The following is a 24,624-nucleotide window of genomic DNA, read 5'->3' on the forward strand; positions in this document are numbered from 1 at the left end:
GCCCGGGGACGTGGCAGCCGCCTCTCCCGCCAGAAAGTTTCCCAGGAGTTGGCCGCGCGCGGTGCGGGGGCGGGGGTGGGGGCCGCCCGCCCGGGGAACCATGAACGTGTTCCGGATCCTCGGCGACCTGAGCCACCTCCTGGCCATGATCTTGCTCCTGGGGAAGATCTGGAGGTCCAAGTGCTGCTCCGGTGAGGGTCGCCCGGGCGGAGGTGTGCGACGGGGTGGGGGGTGGGGGGTGGGGGGTGGGGGGGTGGGGTGGGGGAGGGAGGGCCTGGGCTGCTGAATTTCCGTTCAGGGTGGGGACTTCGGCCTGGGGGTGCTTGAGAACATGGAAAGGTGCACCCCATCAAAGAAGGAGGACCCTCGGAGATTCTGGAGGGGGGGTGATTTACCCCTGCCCCACCCCTGCCAGTGGGAAGAGGAGGGGGTGCGCAGGAGGTGATACCCTCTAGCTTCCGCTAGTCTGGCTTTTTGGACAGTTTGCTCTTTCTGCTTCTCAGGAGCTGGCGGCCTGTGACTGTGTACCCTCACTCAGGCCCAGAGTGGGATCCGAAGGTGGAGGGGGGGGGTCTGCACCCAGGACTGGCCTCCAGTTCTCAGGGGCTTCTCTTTCCTCCCCCCACCACTCTCCACGGCCCCTTCCAGACATCCCCTCAGGTTGGGCCCTCTTCCCTCCTCTGCCTGCGCGTGGCACACGAGGCTGTGATGTGGCAGGAAGGACACCAGGCTGGGCCCTGGCGAGCCCGGACCTGCCCCCGTAGCAGAAGCCCCGGGAGGGCAGGAAAAGTCCCCCTTTTGCCCAGCAGTCTGGCTGCCCTCCCTGGGGGGTTTGGAGACGTTTCAGGGTGGGACTGCTGGTGGCCAAAAGGACCCGGTGCGTCAAAAAGGCCGCTCAGGCCTCCTGCAGCCATCTTTGCCGCGCTGGTGTCCTGGAGGGGCCCACCCTGTGCTTGGCACTGGGGTCAGGGGATACAGAGATGAATGCAGGCGGAGTGGGGGCCCGAGGAGGCAGAGAGCAGACCCCTGAAGTATTGGTGGAGGGAGCAGCTCTGTGCTGGGTCCTGGAGGATGGGCGGGCTGTCACCAGGAAGGGTGTGCTGTGTGGAGGGTGCTGGGGGTGCCAAAGCCCACAGGGATTGTCTCAGGGAGAGCTAGCAGCCCGATGTGGGGGAGGTCCACAAGGGAGATGAGTGGCAGAGGGGTGGGGGGTCCAAATGTGAAAGCGCCTTGTCGGTCAGGCTAGGGAGTCGGGACTGGGGAGCGGCGGAAGTGTGGGGAGCAGGGGAGGGGGGCTCGGAAGGGACGTGAAGCAGGTCACTCCCTCGTGTACTGGCCACGGAGGAGGGGCTGGGTGCTGGCGCGAGAGGCATTACAAGAGGGTGTGGTCCTGGACCTGCAGGCCATTCCGGTTTCCAGTCTCTGGAGAGATGGGCACTCTGGGCCCCTCAAGTTCCCACTTGGGGAAGTGAGGCAGGAGCCCTGCGAGGGGCTCCGGTGTGGGGTGGGGGGGGTGGGGGAGTCTAGCTCGGACCTGTCCCTGCTCTTCCACGGAGGGCCCTAGGCGGGAGTGAGCAACCATGACCGGGAGGGGGCGCCGTTCCCCAACCCACGCTGCCCCGCCCGGCCCTTGGCCCCCCAGACGGAACACCGACAACTTGGGCCCCGTGCCTGGTGGAGGGGACTTTCTAGCAGTGGAGACGTGCCAGCCAGCAACAGTCGTAGCAGCCAAGTAAATGATACGGTTTCTTAGAGGTGCTAAGTGCTACGGGGAAAGAAAAAGGGCAGCTGGGCGGTGAAGCGTGTGTGTCTGTGTGTGTCTGTGTGTGTGTGTGTGCGCGCGCGTGCAGGGGGATTGGCACACGCCTGGCTGGGATCTGAGGAGGTGAGGTGCCTGGACGCCAGCCCCGTCTGCCCCGAGACGCGGAGCCTGGTGTGACCCTCGCTGACCCACCCCAAAAGGTAGGAGACTGGGGCTTAGGTCTTGCCCAGCCACTGACTCCCTGTGTCACCTCGGGCCTCAGTTTTGCCACCCGTCAAATGGAAGGAGGGCTGCTGTGTGCTCAGTGGATCCCCGGGGCGGGGCGGTGGGGGGACTCTGGCCAGGTACCGGCTCGCATTCCCTTCCTTGTCCCGGGTCTCTGTGCCTGGCTCCCTTCGGTGGAAATGTTTCACTGCTTTCAAAGGAGCGTGAAAACCTTTGTGCTCCTGACTGTCGGGCTCTGGAGCACTGAGGTGTGAGTGAAGCCCAGGAACCCAGCAGGCTAAGGATGTAGAGGGGAGCGGGGGAGGAAGGCCATGTGCCGAGAGGGTAGCTGTCCCCCGCCGGGGTTGCCTCCTCCTGGACCCTCCTAAGTGGCGCCGAGGACCTCCCTGGAGAGGCCTCTGGGAGGGCTCAGTGAGATGGGGTGGCCATAGGCATGGCCCGGAGCTGGCCTCGGGTCGGCATTGCCGCCTGGACCCCAGGCGCCACTCCCAGCAGTGGGCTCCGTCACCACAGCCAGCCCCACTGCCTCAAGTCCAAGTCCCAGACCCCCCCAGGGGGCACTCACACCCTCACTGAATCCTGCGTAGGCCTCAAGTCAGTGCTGTCCCACCCGTGGGGGGGGGGGGGCGTTCATCTTACAGATGAGGAGTGTGGGGCTCAGGCTCGCCACACTGGCAGGAAAGCCAGCACGGGGGCCCGGTGCCCCCCAGAACGTTGGGGGGCGTCGGCAGTTGTCTCCCTCCCCAAAATGTGCAGCACCAGAGAAATAGATAAGGCACAGTTCAGGCGTATAAAGGAAGCGGGCCCTTAATCAGGTAATGTCACTTCTGGGTGCCAAAGTCCCCAGTCACTCGGTTACACGTAGAGTAAAACCCAGATGTTATCATCGTGACCGGAGGGAGGGACTGAGGGGGACAGTGATGAGATATGGGGCCAGGCAGGCCGCCAGGAAAGGTTGGGCGGGACCTCAGGAGCCACGAGGAGGATATGAGTCTCTATTTTAAAGGGCATTTGGGAGCCACTTAAGGGCTCTAAGTGGAATTTTATTTTAAAAATAGCCCGTTGGTGGGCAAGTGGAATGGGGGTGGGGGGGCAGCAAGGAAGGACTTGGGGAGACGGGTGGGAGCCCTGAGGTAGGGTGCTGGGCCGGCGAGGGGCACGGGAGTGGGGGCGGTGGAGGTGGATGGCTCTTGCTTTCCTGGCGTGAGCTTGGAGGGGGCCGTGGCGGCATTCTCGAAGGAGGGGAGACAGGAGCGGGGCTCGCGGGGAGATGGTGAGTCTGGTCAGGCTGGAATGTAGGGGTCAGAACTCGGAGGAGAGTCCGGAGCTGGGGCGTCCCTGAGACGGCACGGGGCCAGGGAGAAGCCCGGGGAGCCCTCAACGATTAGGTGGTGAGGACGGGAGCGGCCAGGGGCGGTGAGCTAGCCATGAGGACAGTCGCAGAAGCCCGGGGAAGGATGTGGTTCTGAACGCAGTCCTCAGCCGCCTCTGGGGAGGTTGGGTGAGTTGACCTTTGGATCAGACACGCGGGCATCGTCGATGGGGATGGTTTGGCGAGGTGTCCAGACTGTCCTTGCCTCCCCCACCTCCGTGACGTAGCAGAAGTGGCCGAAGGGCGACTAAGGAACGTGGCCGCTAAATGCAGCATCGATCCCTGGGTTGGCTCGCGGAACAGGAGGAGGGTGTCAGTGGGAAAATGGGTGAAACCTGACTGAAGCCTGGAGTTCGGTCAATAGTGCCATACGAGGGTGAACGTCCTAGTTTTGGTAAATGTTCTGCGGGAGGAAGCTGGGGGATGGGTATATGGGAACCCTCTGCACTGTCTTTATGATCAGCTGCTTTTTGTTTTACAAAGAGCAAAAATAGTTACTCCTTTTATCGCTGAAAAAAAAAGCGTTTTGAATCTTTGATTTCTTAATTGATTTTCTTTTTAAAAATTTCTTAGGTTTATTTTTGAGACAGAGAGAAACAGAGCATGAGTGGGGGAGGGGCAGAGAGAGAGCGGGAGAGACAGAATCCAAAGCAGGTTCCGGGCTCCAAGCTGTCAGCCCAGAGCCCGACGCGGGGCCCGAACCCACGCACCATGAGATCATGACCCGAGCCGAAGTCGGACGCTTAACCGACTGAGCCACCCAGGCGCCCCGCGTTTTGAATGTTTAAAATTTGGAAAATAAAATAGGATGGTCCTCTGGCCCTGCTTCTTCCTCTGCCCGCTCTGGTCTCCCTGATGAATCAACTCTCAGTGAGTTGCCGTCTAAAAGGCAGAACTTTGGGGACTCAGTGGAAGTGTGAGGGTGAGGCGAAGCGAAGCCCGGACCCCCCTACCCCCACCACTACACACACACCCTCTCCAGAGCTGAAATCCGGGCAGGCACACGCAGGGACACCGGGATCCCTGAGATCGAGACCTGAGCTGAGGTCAAGAGTTGGACGCTTACAGGACGGAGCCCCCCCCCGCCCCGGGGCGACCCCGGGCACTGGGCTCCTCTTGTCGTGGGGCCTAGGAGTCCGGGTCTCATTTTCCCCTCTTCTCGTTTGGCCACAGGCATCTCTGGGAAGAGCCAGATCCTTTTTGCTCTCGTCTTCACCACCAGGTACCTGGACCTGTTCACCAACTTCATCTCCGTCTACAACACAGTGATGAAGGTGAGGGCGGTGGGGGGGGGAGGGGTGGGGGTGGCCGTGGTGGCGGGGTCCCCTGAGCCCCGCAGACCGAGACTGTGCGCTCGGGAACACGGGCTGTGGAGCTGGGCAGACCTGGATGGGAATCCTGACTGTGTTGACAGCCGCTGGGGGCCCTGGGCTTGGGCGAGGCCCTGGGCCCTGGGCACTTCATCTTCAGACTGAAGACAGTGCCGGTACTCGCCTCGGCGGGTTCTGTTGTGAACACGAAATGAGGTAATAAATGCAAATACACCACAGCCATCGTATATCAAGTATTCGATAAAGGGTCGCTTTATTATGCCGGTTCCAAAAAATGAGCCAAAAATCAAACGTGGTACCCTGAGCCTGCAGAGAGGTTACTCATCCGACATGCATTTGACAAATACCCATATTTCTTGAGCACCTCCTGTGAGCCGGGTACTTGAAGAAGACCCGTGAGGCTCCTGTTCTCACGGAACCTACATTCTCACTGGGGAGACAGATGATAAAACGGCCAGCAAAACTTTGGTTAGGGGTGAGGTTATGCAGATATTATTAAAATAGGGTGACGTTGGCTTTCATTCTGTTTTTTAACGTTTATTTATTTTGAGAGACAGAGTGCAAGCGGGGGAGGGGGCACAGAGAGCAGGAGACACAGAACCCGAAGCAGGCGCCAGGCTCCGAGCCGTCAGCACAGAGCCCGACGCAGGGCTGGAACCCACGGACCGCGAGATCGTGACCGGAGCTGAAGTCAGACGCTTCACCGACTGAGCACCCCCCCCCCAGGCGCCCCTCCTTTGGTTATAATAAAAGAAGTTTTAATACCTGGGTTACGTGATAGAGAAGGAACAGGAAAATGTTCAGGGGGTGTGACCAGGAGGGGCCTCTCTGAGGAGGTGACACACGTAAGCCAAGGTCTGGGTGACACAAGGAACCAGCCACGAGGCGATCAGAGGAAGAGCGTTCCAAGCAGAGAGAAGAGCTGGTTCAGAAACCACCCAGGTGGGATCAAGCCTGCTGTATTCAGGGGACAGGCAGGGGCTCTGCCGCCGACGGCTCGGGGAGGGCGCAGGTTAACTTGGACTCAACTTTGTGATGGGAAACTGTTGCTTTGTAGCATGGTCCTGTTTCACAGGGGGAAACTGAGAATGTCTTGGTCCCATTCTGACGTCTTGGGCCCCGGGCCACAACCGTTGGAGGTTACGTTGGGGTGAGCTTTTTCCAAATTAGCCATCCCACGTCTTTTTAAACTCCGCACCCAACGTGGGGCGTGCACTCGCGACCCCCAGATCGAGAGTCACGCGCTCCACCGACTGAGCGAGCGGCCAGGAACATCTCCCTCAGCCATCTTTTTTAAAAAAAAATTTTTTTTTCAAAGTTTTTATTTATTTTTGGGACAGAGAGAGACAGAGCATGAACGGGGGAGGGGCAGAGAGAGAGGGAGACACAGAATCGGAAACAGGCTCCAGGCTCTGAGCCATCAGCCCAGAGCCTGACGCGGGGCTCGAACTCACGGACCGCGAGATCGCGACCTGGCTGAAGTCGGACGCTCAACCGACTGCGCCACCCAGGCGCCCCTCCCTCAGCCATCTTAACTCTTTAAGGCAACACAGGTTAGTGGAAGGAGCCCGGGTTTCAGAGTCAGGGAAGTGGAATGTTCCTGCTTGGATGCTGGTAACAGAGACTTAACAGAAGAGTGGTCTCCGTAGGGGCACCTGGGTGGCTCCGTTGGTTAAGCGTCTGACTTCGGCTCAGGTCACGATCTCGCGGTCCGTGAGTTCGAGCCCCGCGTCGGGCTCTGTGCTGACAGCTCAGAGCCTGGAGCCTGTTTCAGATTCTGTGTGTCCCTCTCTCTCTGAATGTCTCTGAGAGACATTCATGCTCTGTCTCTGTCTCAAGAATAAATAAAGACGTTAAAAATAAAAATAAGAAAAGAGTGATTTTAGTAAGATGAAGGTTTATTTTTTCTTTACTCATAATGTGGAATCTGGACGTGGGCCATCCAGGGCTGGGATGGCAGCTCCTTTTGTTTGTTTGTTTAAGTTTATTTATTTATTTTGAGAGAGAGCGTGTGAGCAGGGGAGGGGCAGAGAGAGAGGGAGACACAGAATCCAAAGCAGGCTCCAGGCCCTGAGCTGTCAGCACAGACCCCGATGCGGGGCTCAAACCCACGAACTGTGAGATCATGACCTGAGCTGAAGCCAGATGCTCAACCAACTGGGCCACCCAGGCACCCCTTGAAATTTTTAATTTTTAAAGAGGCCCTGCAAGTTAGATAGCAAGTGGCATTTAGCCTCAAGGTTGCCTCAGTGTCACAAAATGGATGCCAGGGCTCCTACCATCACATCACATTCTGGGCAGGAAGGAAGAGGAAAGGAAAAAAGAGCAACAGTGTACCTGCCATCTGGGTAAGCCCTTTGTAAAGAGCTTTCCCTAACCCTAGCCAGTGACTGCGCGTCACTGACCATCCTTATCTGCAAAGGAGGCTGAGAAATGTAGTTTTCAGTTGGGCACATCATCTAATAGTTCCTTTTTTTTTTTTTTTTTTCCTAAAGTTTATTTCTGAGCGAGCGCAAGCAATCATGAGCAGGGGAGGGACAGAGAGAGAACATCCCAGGCAGGCTCCACACACACTCCCGGCGCAGAGCCCGATGCAGGCCTCGATCTCATGAACTGTGAGCTCATGACCCGAGCTGCGATCAAGAGTTGGATGCTTAACTGAGCCACCCAGGCGCCCCACTAACAGTTCCCTTTTTAAGGAAGGAAGGCTACATAATGGGGAACTCTACCGATCTCGCGGGGCTATTGTGAAGACTGTATGAGATGATTTAGGTAAAGCGCCTAGCACCCAGAAGGTACTTTCTCCTCCACATCAGGGATGTGACTTTGGGATTCCAGGCATCTTGCTGGAATGGAAGATGTTGTTGCCTGTGGGGCGTCGAACTGTGTGAACTTGTCTGAGGTCCTGAAATCACAGTCTGCTTAAATTCAACACGGAACTAGCAACCACCACCTGCTCGGTTCATTTTTCTGCCTGAGGGGTCGGACTTGAACGGTCCTGGGAGGGGCTGAGGACCCAGCGCTTGGCATGGCAGAATGAGTTAGTTGTAGAAACCTCAGAGAGGCCAGTTTCTGCATTGGTGAAGTGAGGAAGTGATCACCACTTCACTGATTCATTCATTCATTCTGGGATGTTTTGTGCCGGGCCCTGAGTTAGGGGCTGGGTGTTCGGAGGTGGACAGGACAGTCAGGACCCGCTTACAGAAAATGGGGGAAAGAGACCGGGTACACAGACATTTCCAGAGCATGTGATTATGGGGGACATCGTATATGTTCCCGTGGAGCTATGGCGACACCAAGTGTATTTGCCTCATTCTGGTGAGAAACTGAGTTTTGAAGTTCACATAGGAGTTCTCTAGGCCAGTGAGTTCCTGGACCAGCAGCATCAGCATCACATAGGAACCTGCTAGAATACAACAGGCCTACTCAGACCTACTAAATCAGTAACTCTGGGGGCAGGCGGGGAAAAAGGTGGCTACTTATGTGATTCTGATGCACAAAGTTGAGAACCTCTGGCCTAGAAAGTTAGAGGCCAAACCATAACGTCACATGCTGGAGGACGGCTACTGCAATTAGAGCTTTCTGGGGCGCTTGGGTGGCTCGGTCAGTTAAGCGTCTGACTCTTGACTTCGGCTCAGGTCATGATCTCACGGTTCGTGAGTTTGAGCCCTGCATCGGGTTCTGCACTGACAGTGTAGCACCTGCTTGGGATTCTGTCTCCCTCTCTTCTCTGCCCATCCTCCGCTTGCTCTCTCTCTCTTTCAAAATAAATTAAAAAAAAAAAAAAAGAGCAGTGCCCGGGTGGCTCAATGGGTAAGTGTCTGACTTCGGCTCAGGTCATGACCTCGCGGTCTGTGAGTTTGAGCCTCACGTCGGGCTCTGTGCTGACAGCTCGGAGCCTGGAGCCTGCTTCAGATTCTGTGTCTCCGTCTCTCTCTGCCCGTCTCCTGCTTGCGCTCTCTCTCTGAAAAGTAAATATTAAAAAAAAATTTTTTTTCTAAAGAGAGTGCTTTTCCGCAGGAGCAATGACCAAATGATTCAAAGGACGTTAGTCCTAGTGGAAGAATGCTCACAGGTCACTGATGCAGATCTAGGAATTTGACATTTAAGAGCCCTGGAATGCCACTGCTAAATCCCCCGACAGAGACCAACCCTCCACCCCATCTCCTGCCTGAGGCTCTCCAGTAAGGAGATGCCCAGGCACCTTTGGGTCCTCACACGGTTAGTGCCAGTGGTCCTAATTAGAAGCAAGGAGTTACTTAGCAAAAGGGTCATTAGTTTCGGAATCAAGGGCAATGACTCCGGAGAAATTGTACGCATTTCACTTCTTCCCCCTTGGGGCAAGAGCACTGGCCCTTTAGTTAGGCTGGTCCCAACTCAAGGTAGCTTGGAAGCCCAGCCAATAGAGTGGGAAATGACTTCATTACGGATTCCCCTGTGGCCCTTTCCCTTGTTAGGTGGTTTTTCTCCTCTGTGCCTACGTCACAGTGTACATGATCTATGGGAAATTTCGGAAAACATTTGACAGTGAGAATGACACGTTCCGCCTGGAATTTCTTCTGGTCCCTGTCATTGGTCTCTCCTTCCTTGAGAACTACAGTTTCACTCCCTTGGAGGTAAGTGAAGGGACGCGGAATACTAATTGCTAAGGGTAAACGCATTGCCGAACATCCTTCCCGCTGATCTTTTGTAACGTCTGGGCTTGTGTTTTGGTACAACCGTGACCATCACTCGTATATTGTTGTTGAGAAATTGGTAATAAGCTATTCACACGACTCCATTTGGAAATGGGCGCATCCAAATAGTCCTGTGGATAAACAGAGCAGGCATCACAGCTCCACTTATGGTTATTGAGAACTTCTGTCCCAAAGGTGGACACCTGAGCACAGTCCAGGCCGAGAACGTAACTCAGGAAGTCTGGGCTGTGGACCAACAAACATGAACTTGTGATGCTCGTGCACTGTGAGAAACTATGGCCTCCATTAAGGCGAGTTTATACACTAAAGTTCTGCTCCGATTAAAAAATTATGTTCGAAAAGGTCCATGGGATGTGAAAAAAAAGCAGTTTACTTGGAACTTTTCAAATATTTCCTATTTACAGGGCAAAGGGGGTGGAATGGATTACATTTCGGGAACTTTTTTGTTTCGTTGTATCCTGTCCCGTGAACATTTTAGTAATTACCTTCTTTTGAAGAGATGGCCCCCTTCTTGGTCTTGATCAGCCTCCTCCGGCCTCTTCCCTCTTTGGCTCAGATCCTCTGGACTTTCTCGATCTACCTGGAATCCGTGGCCATCCTGCCCCAGCTTTTCATGATCAGTAAAACCGGAGAGGCTGAGACCATCACTACTCACTACCTGTTCTTTCTCGGGCTGTACCGGGCACTCTACCTGGCTAACTGGATCAGGCGGTACCAGACTGAGAACTTCTACGACCAAATTGCAGTGGTGTCTGGAGTAGTACAAACCATCTTCTATTGTGACTTCTTCTACTTGTATGTGACCAAAGGTAGGTGCGTGGCCACAGCAGTGTTGCTGGCACTGGCAGGTGTCACCAGTTCACTAGTGGAGGGAATTTGGGAAGTGGACATAGCTCCAAGTCTCTGCCCCTCGTGGTGCTTTTGTTTCAGTGGGATGAGACGAACAAGTGTTGTTAAGAAACAAGCACCATGAAGAACTACAGACCAGGACACGGACACACATGATATACATAGAGAGGTCGACTGTGAGAGGACATCGGACAGAATGCTTGTTAGAAAGATATACAAGGAACATTCCAGAAGAATAGCTTGTGCAGGAGCCCTAAGGCAGGAACCAGCTTGGTGTGCTAAAGGACAGAAAGGCTAGCGTGTTCAGAATCTATGAACCTGGAGAGATCAGAGGGTAATAATGGGTTTGCGTCGCACAGGGCAGCCACCGGAGGGCTCATTTACAGAGCCAGCAGCTGCTGGGCAGAGTGAAGGGCGGCCGAAGCAGGGAGACTTGTTATGGGGCAGGTGTGGTTGTTGGAAGAGGTCACCAGTGGGTGGGCAATCTTGAGCGGAGAGGAACTGGATAGATGTGAAACCGAAGTGGAGGCCAACTGCATTTGTGGCCTAAGGGAGAGTGGGATCAGGAACATAGGTGGGGCGTAGGGGTGAGGGAGTCTGTAGGTAATCCGTGATGAAGCTTCCCCCTTGGCTGTAACATGTAGCTACTGTGGACTGGGCATTAGAGATCCTAGGGTTATGTAGTTAAAAGGGAGTTATCAGTGTGGTGAATTCTCATTTCGTCTCTATTTTCTCCTAGTCCTTAAAGGAAAGAAGTTAAGTCTTCCAATGCCAATTTGAGGGCCCCACAGATGGTTCTACGCCTTCACGAGGACACAGAATAAACTCTTTGAAATAGTCTCCTGGACGACTTCTACAGGACTCAGGCCTAATGTCAGTCAGAAAAATGCTTAGTGGGGATATCTCAGCAGAGCACTGATCTACGTAGAAGACGTTCTCACCAATCTCTCCCTTAAATTATAGCTGCAGTGAGAAACCCAGGCCAATTATACGAGCATGGTGCCTGTCAGCTGGACCTCAAGAAATCTTAGGTGCTTAACCCATATACGGGTGAAATAACCTTGCTCTCTATGGCCCTAGTGTGAGCCTCCCACTAAGGAACAGTCAGTCCCACCTGGAAAGATGTCTCTCTGTGTAGAAGACAAATGCCCCCAAAGACCAGACTTCAAGAAACGCAGGCTGCTGTGGCGATTTTCACTTCCCAGACACGAGACCAAGTTTAGGCAGGGATACAAAGCTGATGGTCTCACAGGGATGAAGTGTCGTTACTTCACTTCTAACCCGCCTCCAAAAGCCAGACAAAAGCCAAATAGATCAGCCTTGGCCAGACTTCAGTAGTTGTGTGCCTCAGCTCTAAAATGGCCTTGCGTCTTGCCACGGCTACGGCAGCTCCACACGGAGTACTTAAATCCAAGCAATAACCTAGGTGGGTACTGCTACCATGAGGACCATTCTATCAGTGAGGAAACCAATGCTGAAGCCTTAACCTACTAGGTGTCCTGCCTCGTTGCTTTGGGATTCAAATCTTCCCGGTAAGACCCATCAACCCCACCTCCCTTCCACGTTTTTAGGTGCTAAGGTTACTACTCAACCCAACACGCCCCAAACTTAGTCTTGAAGCGAATAAAAACTGTAAGGCAACTACCGCTGTCCTGTGGTCAGAGAAGTTTTAAGCAATAAAAAGCTCACACCTTATTGTCAACAGTGTTTTATTTATACCTACAAAAGAAAACAAGATGGTATCAAAAGGACAATTGACAAACTAAGAATAGTAACATAGCTCTTAGAATCCTGTGCCTGAACATCACACATCTACAAATCTTTCAAGTCTTAATGCGACAGGAATGTGTTCAGAGACCAGCAAGAACATGAATAGAGCACTGATCCCAAGCAAAAGCCACCAACCTTTTAGATGAGAGAAGTCCACACAACGAATGGTTAGGGAGGAACTGGGGAGAAGCAGCCCCAGAGCTTAATATTGAAATCCTTTCCCTAAATGAGTTTCGACCGTGACTGCAGTAACTAGCCTCACACGAGGACTCTTCTGCTCATGTTCTGAAGCAAAGGCAGAGCCTGAATTATGAGGGACAGACGCAGAGGCAGAAGAGTTACTCTAAAGCCGTTTAGGAGAGACTCTGCTCGATCTCAGCTGCGCTCAGGCCACGATAGCTTTTGAGATTCGGGATATGCTGTTATTTTGACTTTATGACCACAATATCCCTGGTGGAAAAAGGGAAGCGAGTGGCGGACCAAATGCCGTCTGCGGGCCCAGAGGCCTTCGCCACCAAGGGAGGCTTTAAGACCTGCGAGAGAGTAAATGGCACCCCTTACAGTGGCACCTCTGTTTAAAAATAGTCACAAGTCTGATGTAGAAAGAAATGTCTACAACGGACTGGTCAGTGCTCAGACAAAATTTTTCTGTGGCGAGGGGCACTTTGGTTTGAAAGCACAGAGCAGTTCTGCCCAAGTTTTCCTGTGCCTACCATCCTCCCTCGGCCTCAACTTCTATAACGGGGGAAAAATGAGAAGTAAAGGAAGAAGAAAGTGTGGGGGGACTGGGGGGAGACGACATGTCAAAGTTCTCACATGCACAGATTTCAGCTTATGCTGACAACCTACCTGTATGTTGCACATTCAACCATACTTTTCAGAACCCCTCAGAAACCATCCCTTCTCTCTCCCTGAAGAATTTTAAAAAGAAAAGAAAAAAACAAAAGAACCTCAAGTATTTAGATATTACAAACCAGCAAGCACCCTCAGGCCTTAGCCAAAGGACGCAGTGGAGCCTTCCCCCTTTAACTACATTGTTAATGAACGATACCAATAGCATAAAAAAATTAATAGTCCAACACTGGATATGGAAGAGGTTTCTGGGGCTGTCTGGTTTCCCTGTCCTGTTACGGTGACCACAAGAGCAGAGAATTCTTTCTAGGCCCGTGTGCTACAGGAAGTCTCAGTTAAACAGTATCATTCTAAAGGGGACAAACTCACCTACCTTCGGAAGGAGGATAAGTGAAAGGACTTAGGCTTTAGTCCTCTGTAACTTCTCTTAAGCACTACCTACCTGTAAAAAGCTGAGTGCAAAAGGATGCGGAAGAAAATGTGCATCCCAAAGCTGTTACAACAAAGCACTGCAGAGAAGAGTATGAAGAGAATTAAGAGTTCTTTCTTAACAGACCCCGAAGGTTCTTTATTCAAGAGAATTTGGCCGAAAGGGCAGAGTAGCTGGCAAGAGTTGCTTTTATTCTAGCTTTATAGATACGGAGTTTAAAAAGAAACTTTGCCACTGAGTATATTGTTTATAATTAAAAGTGGTTTTTACACTGCAGGTGAACACATATGTAACTGGTTAAATTATTTAACTGGTTAATAAATTTTCAGTGAGCATTTACGTTCATTCTGCCCCGAGCAACTATCTAGTTGGAAAATGAATTTCACAGATGGTCCCTGGTTATGTGGGGAAGAAAACTAGGCAGCTTCCACCCAGACGCCGAGATGCTACGTTTAACCATTTCAATAAACACTTGGGGTTTTTAAAAGACACACTTAAGAAACTCAGACTCAGCAATTCAATGTCTAACCTGACTAAAATGGTTATTTTTCAGTAATTGGGAAGGGGCAAGGCAGAATATAAGGGAGACAAAACCAATTAGGAATTTTTTTAACTGTCAAATGCACTTAACGAGCAATCAGCCAAAATGACAATGGCCAGTGCATTGTCTTAAATACTCATCAGGCCCAAGGAACATTAAAAAGTATTACAGAATGTGCAGGGAATTCCCTCCTGGTTTTCTAACCCAAGTAATGAGAGCAATCTAAAGCACAGATGCCACCTTCTTCTGCAGAATTCAACCCTCTACCCTCCCCCCTACCCCCAACTCAGGACAACAAAAATGGGCTCCCACAAAAGGGCCTAATACCTTACTTTTTCTTTTAAGATGAAAAATAGCTCAAGTATCCTCAACATGCAAGAAGTTGGGGAAAAAAAAAAAAAAGAATCTCTTCCAGTCAGCTATATATATGTTTTTACAAAATCTGTTATTTCAGACTGGATCATTTTGGCGGACAGAAGAAACCTGGCAGTGAATTCTAACTAATCTGCATGAAAGACAAATCACAATGGTTGGGGGAAAAATAAAAAAAAGAAAGAAAAGGGGAAGAGAAATAAAAGGGAAAGACAGCGTTCCTTTAAATGTAGTTAAGTCTGCGCAAGTCACTACCACTCGAGTGGTTTCATTTACGTGAAGGGGGAGGAGGAGGAGGGGGAGGGGGGTATTGATAGGCCGTCTGCCCCATGTAACCTATCATATTGGTAGCTCCCGGAGGCTGTGCGAACTGTTGTGACATCAGTGGCTGTGGCTGCTGCCCAGACCGGCCTATCCCACTAAACTGCTGGCTAGAGCTCTGTGAACTTCTCCCAGTTGAGGTGGTGCTACCAGCCCCGTAAGTGCCAGCGCCATATTCCTGGGCTGTATAGCCACTGGTGCCATAAGCAGCTGCCCCATAGGTGCCTTGACCATAGGTGTATTGGCCTGCTTGCGCTCCAAAGGCAGAATTTGGACTTCCATAGCCACTGCCGTTAGCATAACCGGCTCTATCGGTTTCACTACGATCCCGATAGCTCGCAGAGTCTCTCCGGCCACCATCCTTGACTCCTCGAAGCCTCCGGTCACACTCATCCTGATACATCAGATTGGGATTGTTGGCAGAAGAAGTGGTCCGGTATCGAGAACGACCTCCTGATGGGAGGACACGAGGAGTTTTTAATGCCAGAAATACAGTCCACACACGACCACGTGTAAAAACTTCTACCAGGTACAAAAGCAGTCAACGTTCTTTCTTGATCTGATTTTTACCCAGGCCAGCCTCCAAATCCGTTACTTTAAAATATAGCCATCATTTGATTCTTTAATAGGACATATTCAAAAGAATGGTAAACGCGAAAAGACATTCAACTTCTCACCATTGTAAATCCTTTTCTTTGAGGATTATTAAGAGACACAATCTTACAAATGTAGCAACAATGGTAAAGAAGTTGAGGTGACTTACCATAGATTAAAAATAAAAAGACAGTGGGGCGCCTGGGTGGCTCAGTCAGTTAAGCGTCTGACTTGGGCTCAGGTCATGATCTCACAGCTCATGAGTTTAAGTCCTGCACTGGGCTCTGTGCTGACAGCTCAGCGCCTGGAGCGTGCTTCAGATTCTGTTTCTCCCTCTCTCTGCCCCACCCCTGCTCACGCTCTGTCTCTCCTTCAAAAATAAATAAACATTAATAACAAAAAGATAAGCAGCCAAGTTGGTATGACCCTACGAGGACCGTCTACTAGCGCACACCAGCTCGTACGTTGCCCCGTGGGCCTAGCCGCGTCAAAGTTATCTCACAAACTTGAAGTTCCTAGGCTCAATTCCAAACCCACTTACAAATAAACCAAAAACCTTGTATTTTAAAAACCGTTCAGGTAATTCAGACACAGAGCTTTAGCATGCAGTAAGTTTGGGACAAAAGAATACCAAAATAGTAGTTCAGAAGCTATGACCCTAGCCTATTTTGCAACTATCCAATTTTTAAGTAGGCTTCATGCCTAGTGAGGATCCCAAGGCGGAGCTCGACCTCATGCCCCTGAGATCAAGACCCGAGCTGAGATCAAGAGTTGGGATGCTTAACCAACTGAGTCATGCAGGTGTCCCAGAACTACCCAATTTTTATATTCGTTAACTATACCTGTTTCTACTGCCACAAAACGATATAAAATTACTGATCTCTTCACATGAGAAACTGAAAGCCTAATACACTAAAGTTTTTGAAGGTATTAAAAATAACCGTAATTCACCTGAATTTTGAACATGCACCATATACTTCACAACACAAAAGTCAGTTTTATATTACTGTCTATGGAAATACCATGCTGCTAGGAGGCCAAACATGACAGCCCCCCCCCCCCCGCCCCAATCACACGGTCTTACTTAGAAACAATTATGAAAACCTATTAATCACTATCCTCTGTTATTCAGTAACACTTAAAAGTCTTCACAGGACTTAAACAAACCAAAAAAAGGCCCAATGAGCCCAAAAAGATACCTTGGCAGTACCTGGAAAACTCCAGGACTTACCCTTACCCCCTCCTCCGCCGCCTCCTCTGTGGTCCACCAGCTGCATCAGTTTTGGATTGATAGCCTGATTAGCCTCTTCCAGCACTTTGATCAGCTCTCTGGCCTGCTTTAGGTTCCCTGGGGTGAAGAAGGTGTAGGCAGTGCCCTTGTTGGTGCTACGGGCTGTTCGGCCAATACGGTGCACATAATCCTCAGAGCTGTTTGGATAGTCATAGTTGATCACAAACTTGACATCTTCCACATCTTCGAGGCCAACGACGAATCGGTGTGTAGGTTGATGTGGCAGGGAAAGAGAAGGTAAAGGACATGCCAACAACAGGTGGGAAGCACGAATGCAGATGACAGCAAGAGGAAAGAAGATCAAGTTAGTAACCATTCTGAACAGGAACAAAAAAAGACTCATCCCAACAGAGTAAAAGAGGATTACTGATTCTTGGGACATGCACAGGAAGCGGCATCTTTATCAGCTATGAAATCCTAATGGAATCCCATTCAACCGCCCGGACTCTTGCCTCTTTATTTTAACCAACGTACTGGCAGGAGTTGTATCGAATTCCAGCTCCTTTTCAAAACCGGAAATGTAGAAAAAAAGCGGTACCACCGATAAGCTACAAGATCAAATTACTTCTACTCTGTTGGGAGAAGCCTGGCAAAATCTACCAGTAATATAACAAACTTACCTTTAAACCAGTCACAGAGCAAAATGAAAAAAGAAACTTCATATATACTTTACTACATTTTCAAGGAGACTCAATCAGAATAGATTAAAAGAATTTTTGCTCTCGTTATTTAAAAAACTGATCAGAGCCAAAGTACAGTACACACCTATTTTCCTTTGCAGAAATATCCGAATTATCTTTCCCCATTCAATTACCACAAGAGCACATTACACTAAAATTTCACTGTACTACCAAGCCCAGCTCTGCCAAATGAGGTTTTTTTGCTCAACTCAAGGTTATTTCAACTCAGTACTTGCTTCAATTGTCAAAGATTGTCTACATAACCTGGGAAATTAAAATAGCCAAAGAGGGTGGGAAAAACCATGAAACCTTGAGACACAAGTTTAATGTTCTATCCACTGCTGGGAATTGGGTTGAATAACCTCCTAATGCTTCAAGTATGTAAATGTTAGTGTAATGCTTTCAGCTAAATGTAGATTTTTACCTACTTAAACAAACAAGTCTAATATAACAAAGAATCCTAATGTTTTGTGGAAAAAAAATCTGCATTTTACAAAGAATATTCAGAAAATATCCTAGATAAAACACAGATTTTTGTGATATAAATAATTAAAAAACATTCTCTGTTTGTTACCAGACCGATGCACACTCCCTCCTCCTTTGGGAAACCGCTGCAGCCGATCCCGTCTCTTTGCCTTTTATTTTTGGCGGCCTCCTTTCGAAAACTCCGCCTTCTGACACGGGACCACTGGAGCGCGGGGAGCATGCATCAAGGGTCCGTGGCAGTGAGAAGTCCCCACACACGCTCGCTCTGTGAACTGGCTTAGATGCTTCTCTGTAGCCCCATTTGGTTGCCAAGCGCCGGAGAACCTGGGTTCGGGTAAAAATTTCAGGTCCTCCAACGCCTCCCCCAAGGATAATTGGGGTGATTGTAGAAAAAAATAATTAATTAAAAAATGTAAGTTACATCCAAAGGGTCAGACTGCATCTATTGCCCAGACTGGATCAATTTCAGGGGAAAGGGGAGATGATTAAAAAAAAAAAAAAAAAAAAAATTCAGCTGTTGTTAAAGGGCCTGTGAAGAAAGGGGCATTATGTCTGTTTCTTATTACGATAAAGGCTCCTCAGTCTTTACTGACCCCTAAAGTCCTGAAATCACACCAGAAAGACGAGAAGGCAGTTATCACAGGGGGCAGCGTGAGTCTCCGGCTAGGGTCGTTGATGCAACAAAGGAAAAATAAAAATTGCCAGGGCTAGGATGGATGTGGGCTGAAGGGCTGGGAAATTACGCTCCAGGACCACATCTTCAGACCTATGGTAATGCTCCTCAGAGTCAATCCCACGGTGTAGGACCGTGGGCAGCAGAGCAAGTTGAATTACTGCACTGGAGGCACAGACGTGTGCTTTCCTAGCAGAAAGCACTGGGGACTGGAGTCAACCGTTCAGAAACTTTTAGTCGGGAGTATTTCTGGAGGGGTTCGATAGGGGACGGACATGTTGCAAGTTCTTCACCCTAGAAAGGGGTCCTGTGTGTGTGCACACAGAGCTGGCTGAGGGCACCAAAGAGCAAGCGCAGAATTTGGTTTTCTCCAGTCAGGCCTGCCCTGATCTGATCTGCGCACTGCCACAATATGATCTTGCTGCCTTTAGAGGAGATGCTGTAGCAGGGTAAGACACTGAAAAGTTAATGTTTTGGCCAGCTGCCCGGGATAACAACTTTTTGTCTGACAAACCCCTCCCAATCACTAATTGGGAGGGACTGAGACTAGCCAACAGGCTCATCTAGAGCTGCTTCGGGCCAATGTAGATTTGCCTCGGCCATGTACTGAGTGATCTGCAGCTGATATCAAAGCTTCTGTTAAAAAACAAAACAAAATCAATTCAATACTTTTAGTTTAACAGTGTGTAGTTTAAACGAAAAAAAAGAAAAAGAAAAATTAAAAATATCCCAGTGCAAAGGGAATAGTGGTTTCCTGAGGACGACTATCATAAAACTATGGGAATTGAAGAACTTACCTGAAGGGAACATTTAAGAGGCCATCGCTGGACAGGAAGTGAAAAAAGGCCTGGTGACTCAGCTGAAAATTGCACCCCTATGAGGTAGAAGCCTTCACTTTCCAGGATCTTGTAGGACCTTGGTCAGCATTCTGCCATTTTGGTGGGTTTTCCCCCTCTTGATTTTTACAAGGCAGCAAACAAAGGGGCCCAAAACAAGCACTGATGCTGAGTAACAAGAAACAGACTCAGGTACCTTCCCTCTCCCCTCACTTGGATGAGTGGGGGTGGGATGAAGAGTCTAAGTTATTCTAATGGTAGCCAATTGATTTGGTTTAGAAATGCAAGGGGAAAGGGAGGAAGTATTTTTAATTGTCTAGGCAAGATGCACAAAGAAGCTACCAGCACATAGCAAGCCTGTTTAAAAACCACCATCACTGAAAGCTTTTGTGTAAACTGCTTTCAGGCCTCAGCCTCTTCTCCCAACAGGCCCAAGTTCTAACCGCACAGATCCAGACATGACCTCTGAGGGCAGAGACAATTTTCAGTCATGGCTGCAGGCCACCACCTCTGAAGGAGGGAATGATGAATGCAATGTATAAAAAGCCTTCATTCTCTTGTATTCCGGTTGAACACTTTCTCTTTACGCTATGCATTACAAGGGAATATGGTACTTCTCACCTTACTGGGCAAGAAATTAAACACCTGTCAGTAATTTAAAAATATCTTTGTGACAGACATAATGTCATCTTTTTTAATATAAAAATTTCGAGATGTACCTGTGTACCTCAGAAAATAATGGGATCAAGTACCACAAAATAGTTCTATAAATTTAAATCATAATGGGTGGAAACCTCCAAAAGAACATGAGCTTCAAGTTAAGTTCTTAAATTGGAAGACAGCACATTGATGATAGGAGCATAGGTGGGAGGAGGGGACAACTGAGCGTACACAATTATCTTACTTCAGTAAATAAAATTGGGCAATGCAAATTTAATTACTGAATGATAACATATTTATGGACTCATTAAATACCAAGATTATGTTAGCATTCATGGAATCGGAACTCCACATACATATATATGTATATATACACACGTGTATATATATATGTATATGCATATACAGAGAGGGGGGGAGGGGGTAGAGAGAGGGAGGGAGAGAGGGAGAGGGGCGGGGGAGGAGGAGGGAGGGAGGGACCGGGAAAGGGGGGAGAGGGAGGGAGGTAGGGAGGGGGGGAGAGAGAGAGAGAGAGAGAGAGAGAGAGGGAGGGAGGGAGGGAGGGAGGGAGGGAGGGGAGTATCTGCCGAAACTAGCTTCTAATAAGTTAGGTTCAATCAGACTCATCCTATCCAGCCAGAAAACAGAATAAAACCAGGAAAAAGCTGAGCTGTTCAACTGAATGTCTCCTGTCCCCTCTAACCATTTGAATAGCCATGCCTAGGCCTTGCTGCAGACCAAAGCCTGTTTGTCAGGAGCAGGAAGAGACTTTGAAAATAAAAGAAAACAAAAAACAAAAAACACCAAGGTTAAAAAAAAGTTGTGGGGGGAAGGGAAATTATCACACTTTGTGTTCTTCTCTTTTAGATATTTATCTAAACACATGTATACACGACTCTAATTTGAAATGACAAAGAAATCTTTAAACCAAAAGATACATATACCATTGACAGAGACGCCTATCTATACAAACCTAGCCCACGGGAGGCTACATCTGTGGCAATGAGGATGGGAGCCTTTCCTGAACGGAACTCTGCAAAACAAGAATAGTACCACGAAAGCCAAGTTACACAATCAAGGCCAAATGATTATCTTTAAAAATGACCACACAGACATTCCTAGCTATCTGGCCTTTTCACTCTACCATGTTAAATTTCAAGTGATGGTGTCAAGATAAATTCAAAGGAAAACAGTGATTCTTTGAAAATCTTCACTCTCCTCACTTTTAGCAGAGAGGCAACAGACCAAAAGTTAAGTCTACTGAAAAGGACTGTTAAAACTATGGAGCAATTTGTAACAAAATTTAAATGAGCTAGAACTTTTTGCCCTTAAATTATGACACTGAACTTACCTTTCACATGAAATAAAACCAAAAGTAAGGGGCAGGAGAAGGAAACAACTTTAAAAGATGTGAAATGAAAGGAGGAACCCTACTTTCCTCTGTGAAATAACAGAAAATACGTGTATTCGTCTCTGCCCCCAACTCCTGGCACTCAGCTCCTAAAACGCTCGTAAACAGAAATGCTAGGCGAGTCTTTTATTCTTAGTCTTTGACCTTAGGTCCTGACACACAGACCCCAAGTCTCTCGGAAGATCCTGGGTGACGGAAGTACCTTTTGTGCTGAGGCAATGCTTGGTGGAATCCTGGAAAGCTTCAGGATGGGGGCTGGTCACCAGGAAGACCAAGCCATGATTATAAGAGCTTGGAACTTTCAGCCCTACCCCTCATCCTCAGAGGAGAGGATGGAGATCGAGTTAATAATCTATTAGGCCTATGTTATAAAGCCTCCATAAAAATTCCAGAAGTACAGGGTTTGGGGAGCTTTACAGGCTGGTGAACGTATATATTTTAAAGATAAGACCTTAGGGGCGCCTGGGTGGCTCAGTCAGTTAAGTGTCCAACTCTTGGTTTTGCCTCAGGTCATGATCTCACAGTGAGTTCGAGCCCCACACTCTCTCCCCCTCTCTTTCCCTCTTCCCTGCTGGCGTTCTCACTCTCTCAAAATAAGCTTAAAAAAAAAAAAAAAAAAAAAAAAAAAAGACCTTATGAAAGAAAATGTGGTGTAAGTTATGAAAAAGTGTAAACAGCCCGCATTATTGACTTTAAAGGACAGTAGAGATATGCCAAAAATGCCCCTAATATTCAATAAACAAGAGCAGAGTTTGGCAAACGCTGGCCTATGGATCAAATCTGGCAATATCTATTTTTACTTTTACTGCAACACAGCCAGACCATTTTTTTCATATGGTTCTTGACCATCTTTTTGCTGTAACATAAGACCTGAACGACTATGACACAAACCCCCATAGAGTCTGCAAAGCAGAAAATCTTTACTACCTGGTCCTTTACAGAAAGCGTGCCCATCTCGGAAACAGTACGGACAATATTTAGTTTTGAACTCACCATTAAGCACCCAATCTCTTTCCGGTTGACTCTTGTCTCCATGGATACACATAGCTGGCCAACTGTCAGAGGAAAAGTAACCAATATTTCAAAAATCTTTAAAAAAGAGGAAATCTAAACTTTAAAAATTCCTACTTAACTATAAATATAAAACCTGAGGCTAATTACCTCAGCGCTGCACTCACCCATCTCTGCGCATCCTTCGAGTGAGGTCATCACAGCGTCTCTTTGTCTCTACAAATATTATTGTCTTATTTTCCTTTTCAGCCATTATTTCCTCCATGAGTTGGATCAACCTGAAAACAAGACGAGCAAAAATGCAGTCATTCAGAGAAGGCCTCCCCATACACTATGTAGAAGGGAGGTCTACAACGTAACTCCCCAAAACTACGGTACTTTTTTTTCACATTATGTTCTATATAGCTGGTAACTATCACAACTAAGGATCCGGAATCCTTGCTTCTAACGACAGTGCTCTGATGAATGATATAAAGAAAGCTAGTAATGCTTTTGATGTTTTGGGGCCTCAAAAAATGTCAGGCTTCTCAAATGCTTTAATTTTGGAGGATAATTAGGAAAGGTTTAATAGCACCCAAACAGTCAAATCTCTCTTACTTGTGGTCTTTTTCACTTTCCATGCAGACATCCACAATCTGGAGGATGTTGTGGTTGGCACTCAACTCCAGATTGCCCACGTTGATCTGGGTGTAATCACGAAGGAAATCCTCTGCAAGCTGTCTTACTTCTTTTGGCCAGGTTGCGCTCCACATCAGTGTCTGCCTATCAGGCTACCAGGAAAAGAAAGAGCTTTCTTTTAGGCTAAGGATTGCAACAGGCACTAGGCATAAGAAGACGGTAGATCATCAGCTTCACACACCCTGATTTGGTCAACAATTTTACGGATCTGAGGTTCAAAGCCCATATCAAGCATCCGGTCGGCCTCATCCAGTACAAGGTAAGTACATCGGCGAAGATTTGTCTTTCCTGACTCGAGGAAATCTATCAGGCGTCCAGGAGTAGCTATACAGATCTCGACACCTATAAAACAAAACCACAGATCTAGTCAACTAAAAATTCTTCATACGCTCTCCAAGCCTCAACAAACAGAAGCACCAGCTCCGGTGGCTGCGCTCAATACCACAGAGCACTAGCTACATTTAACACCATACCTGGAAAAGCATGATATAAAGACACTTAATGTGTAATTATCAAATCTCCACCAAGTTTGTCTCTAATGATGTTAAACTTTCCCCTAATAGCATTTCAACCATACCTGAGAATTTCTAACCTGCTGGAATACTGAATTTTTTCCCACAAGGACCCACTATTTTCCTCTTCGATTTCATTCATAAAAACTGATAAAATTCTTACGTGCTAATTTTAAAAGAGATTACCTCTCTCCAAGTCTCGAATCTGGGGACCTTTAGGAGCACCTCCATAAATGCAAGTACTCTTCAATCTAGAACATTTGCCATAGTCATCAGCCACCTGCTGTACTTGCTGGGCAAGCTCTCTCGTAGGAGCCAGAACTAGACACTGAAACAAACATGCACATTAATACACCTCTCCCAAATTAAAAAAGAAAAAGAACAAAAAGGTTATCTAATTCTTTCTACTGCCTAATCGGATACTTTAAAAACTACACGATGGGGGGAGAAGGCAGAGAGTTTAAGACTGTGCACCGGAGCGTGGCAAAAAATTGTGACAATATTTAGCATATGGAATGATGGTTTACTTTTAATACAGGATTCATTACAGTTTATTGCTATTTAAGTGGATTTACAGGATTTTATCACCTAGTTTTAACAACTCACAAAATGAACAAGTGGCTTTAACCACAGATTAAATATTAGTAAAAAGAGATAAATAAGAAAGAAGCAGACACTTTTCTGAATTCCAGTTTAAACTTTTAGCCAGACACATAAGGCAAAAACAATGATGACTTCTAGAACACTCAAAACAATACAAAATTAGGACTCTTTTAAATAGGTATCGTATACATGGTTATCAATGACTCCTGTTTTGTGTACAGACCCGTTAAGTATTAGCTAACAATAATAAAGCTAATTCTATTAGCCATATGGAATACATGATGTATCATATAATGCAAAGTAATGTGTTACTTCTTTTTGCAAATATTTTGAGACGTACCTATTTGTAAACACATTATCAAATGCGAGCCCAATTTTTTAAAGATTTAAGTAATCTCTACACCCAACGTGGGGCTCAAACTCACAACTCTGACATCAAGAGTTGCATGCTCTACTGATTGCGCCGAGCCAGTAAGGCACCCCTCAATTTTTAAAAAAAAAAGAATGTACATTCAAAATGTTTGAAAACCACTACACAAAACTTACAGGAAATAGCACTAAGTGAAAACAATCAAACCAGAAAATCATCCTGCCCCAGAAACACTTACAGAAATACTACTTAACCACAAAGAATACACAACCCAAATCTGACTGACATGCAGAGAAG

At 48.2% G+C, this 24,624-nt stretch overlaps 2 protein-coding genes across 3 annotated transcripts in view; one reads left to right on the top strand and one right to left on the bottom strand.

Moving 5' to 3' along the window:
* Positions 1–11,931, top strand: KDELR3 (KDEL endoplasmic reticulum protein retention receptor 3). Its single transcript, XM_047066957.1, has 5 exons — positions 1–191; positions 4,533–4,633; positions 9,148–9,306; positions 9,944–10,196; positions 10,976–11,931. Exons 1-5 carry the CDS (start codon positions 101–103, stop codon positions 11,014–11,016), a joined length of 645 nt encoding a protein of 214 aa, XP_046922913.1. The 5' UTR covers positions 1–100; the 3' UTR covers positions 11,017–11,931.
* Positions 11,929–24,624, bottom strand: part of DDX17 (DEAD-box helicase 17) — a 20,357-nt gene continuing 7,661 nt past the window's right edge. The window contains exons 6-13 of one of the 2 annotated variants that reach the window (XM_047066956.1): positions 23,541–23,682; positions 23,024–23,184; positions 22,762–22,934; positions 22,332–22,442; positions 22,147–22,208; positions 20,716–20,775; positions 16,354–16,590; positions 11,929–14,975 (exon numbers count right to left, since the gene is read on the bottom strand). In XM_047066956.1, coding sequence (XP_046922912.1) covers positions 14,470–14,975; positions 16,354–16,590; positions 20,716–20,775; positions 22,147–22,208; positions 22,332–22,442; positions 22,762–22,934; positions 23,024–23,184; positions 23,541–23,682 — 1,452 coding nt within the window. In that variant the 3' untranslated portion in view covers positions 11,929–14,469. Of the gene's footprint in view, positions 14,976–16,347; positions 16,591–20,715; positions 20,776–22,146; positions 22,209–22,331; positions 22,443–22,761; positions 22,935–23,023; positions 23,185–23,540; positions 23,683–24,624 lie in introns of both variants that reach the window. The other variant, XM_047066955.1, reaches the window with a different exon arrangement.

This window comes from Lynx rufus, unplaced genomic scaffold (assembly GCF_022079265.1).
Source record: "Lynx rufus isolate CCGP_SWC_20201006 ecotype Redwood Valley unplaced genomic scaffold, mLynRuf1.p SCAF_7, whole genome shotgun sequence".
NCBI lineage: Eukaryota > Metazoa > Chordata > Mammalia > Carnivora > Felidae > Lynx > Lynx rufus.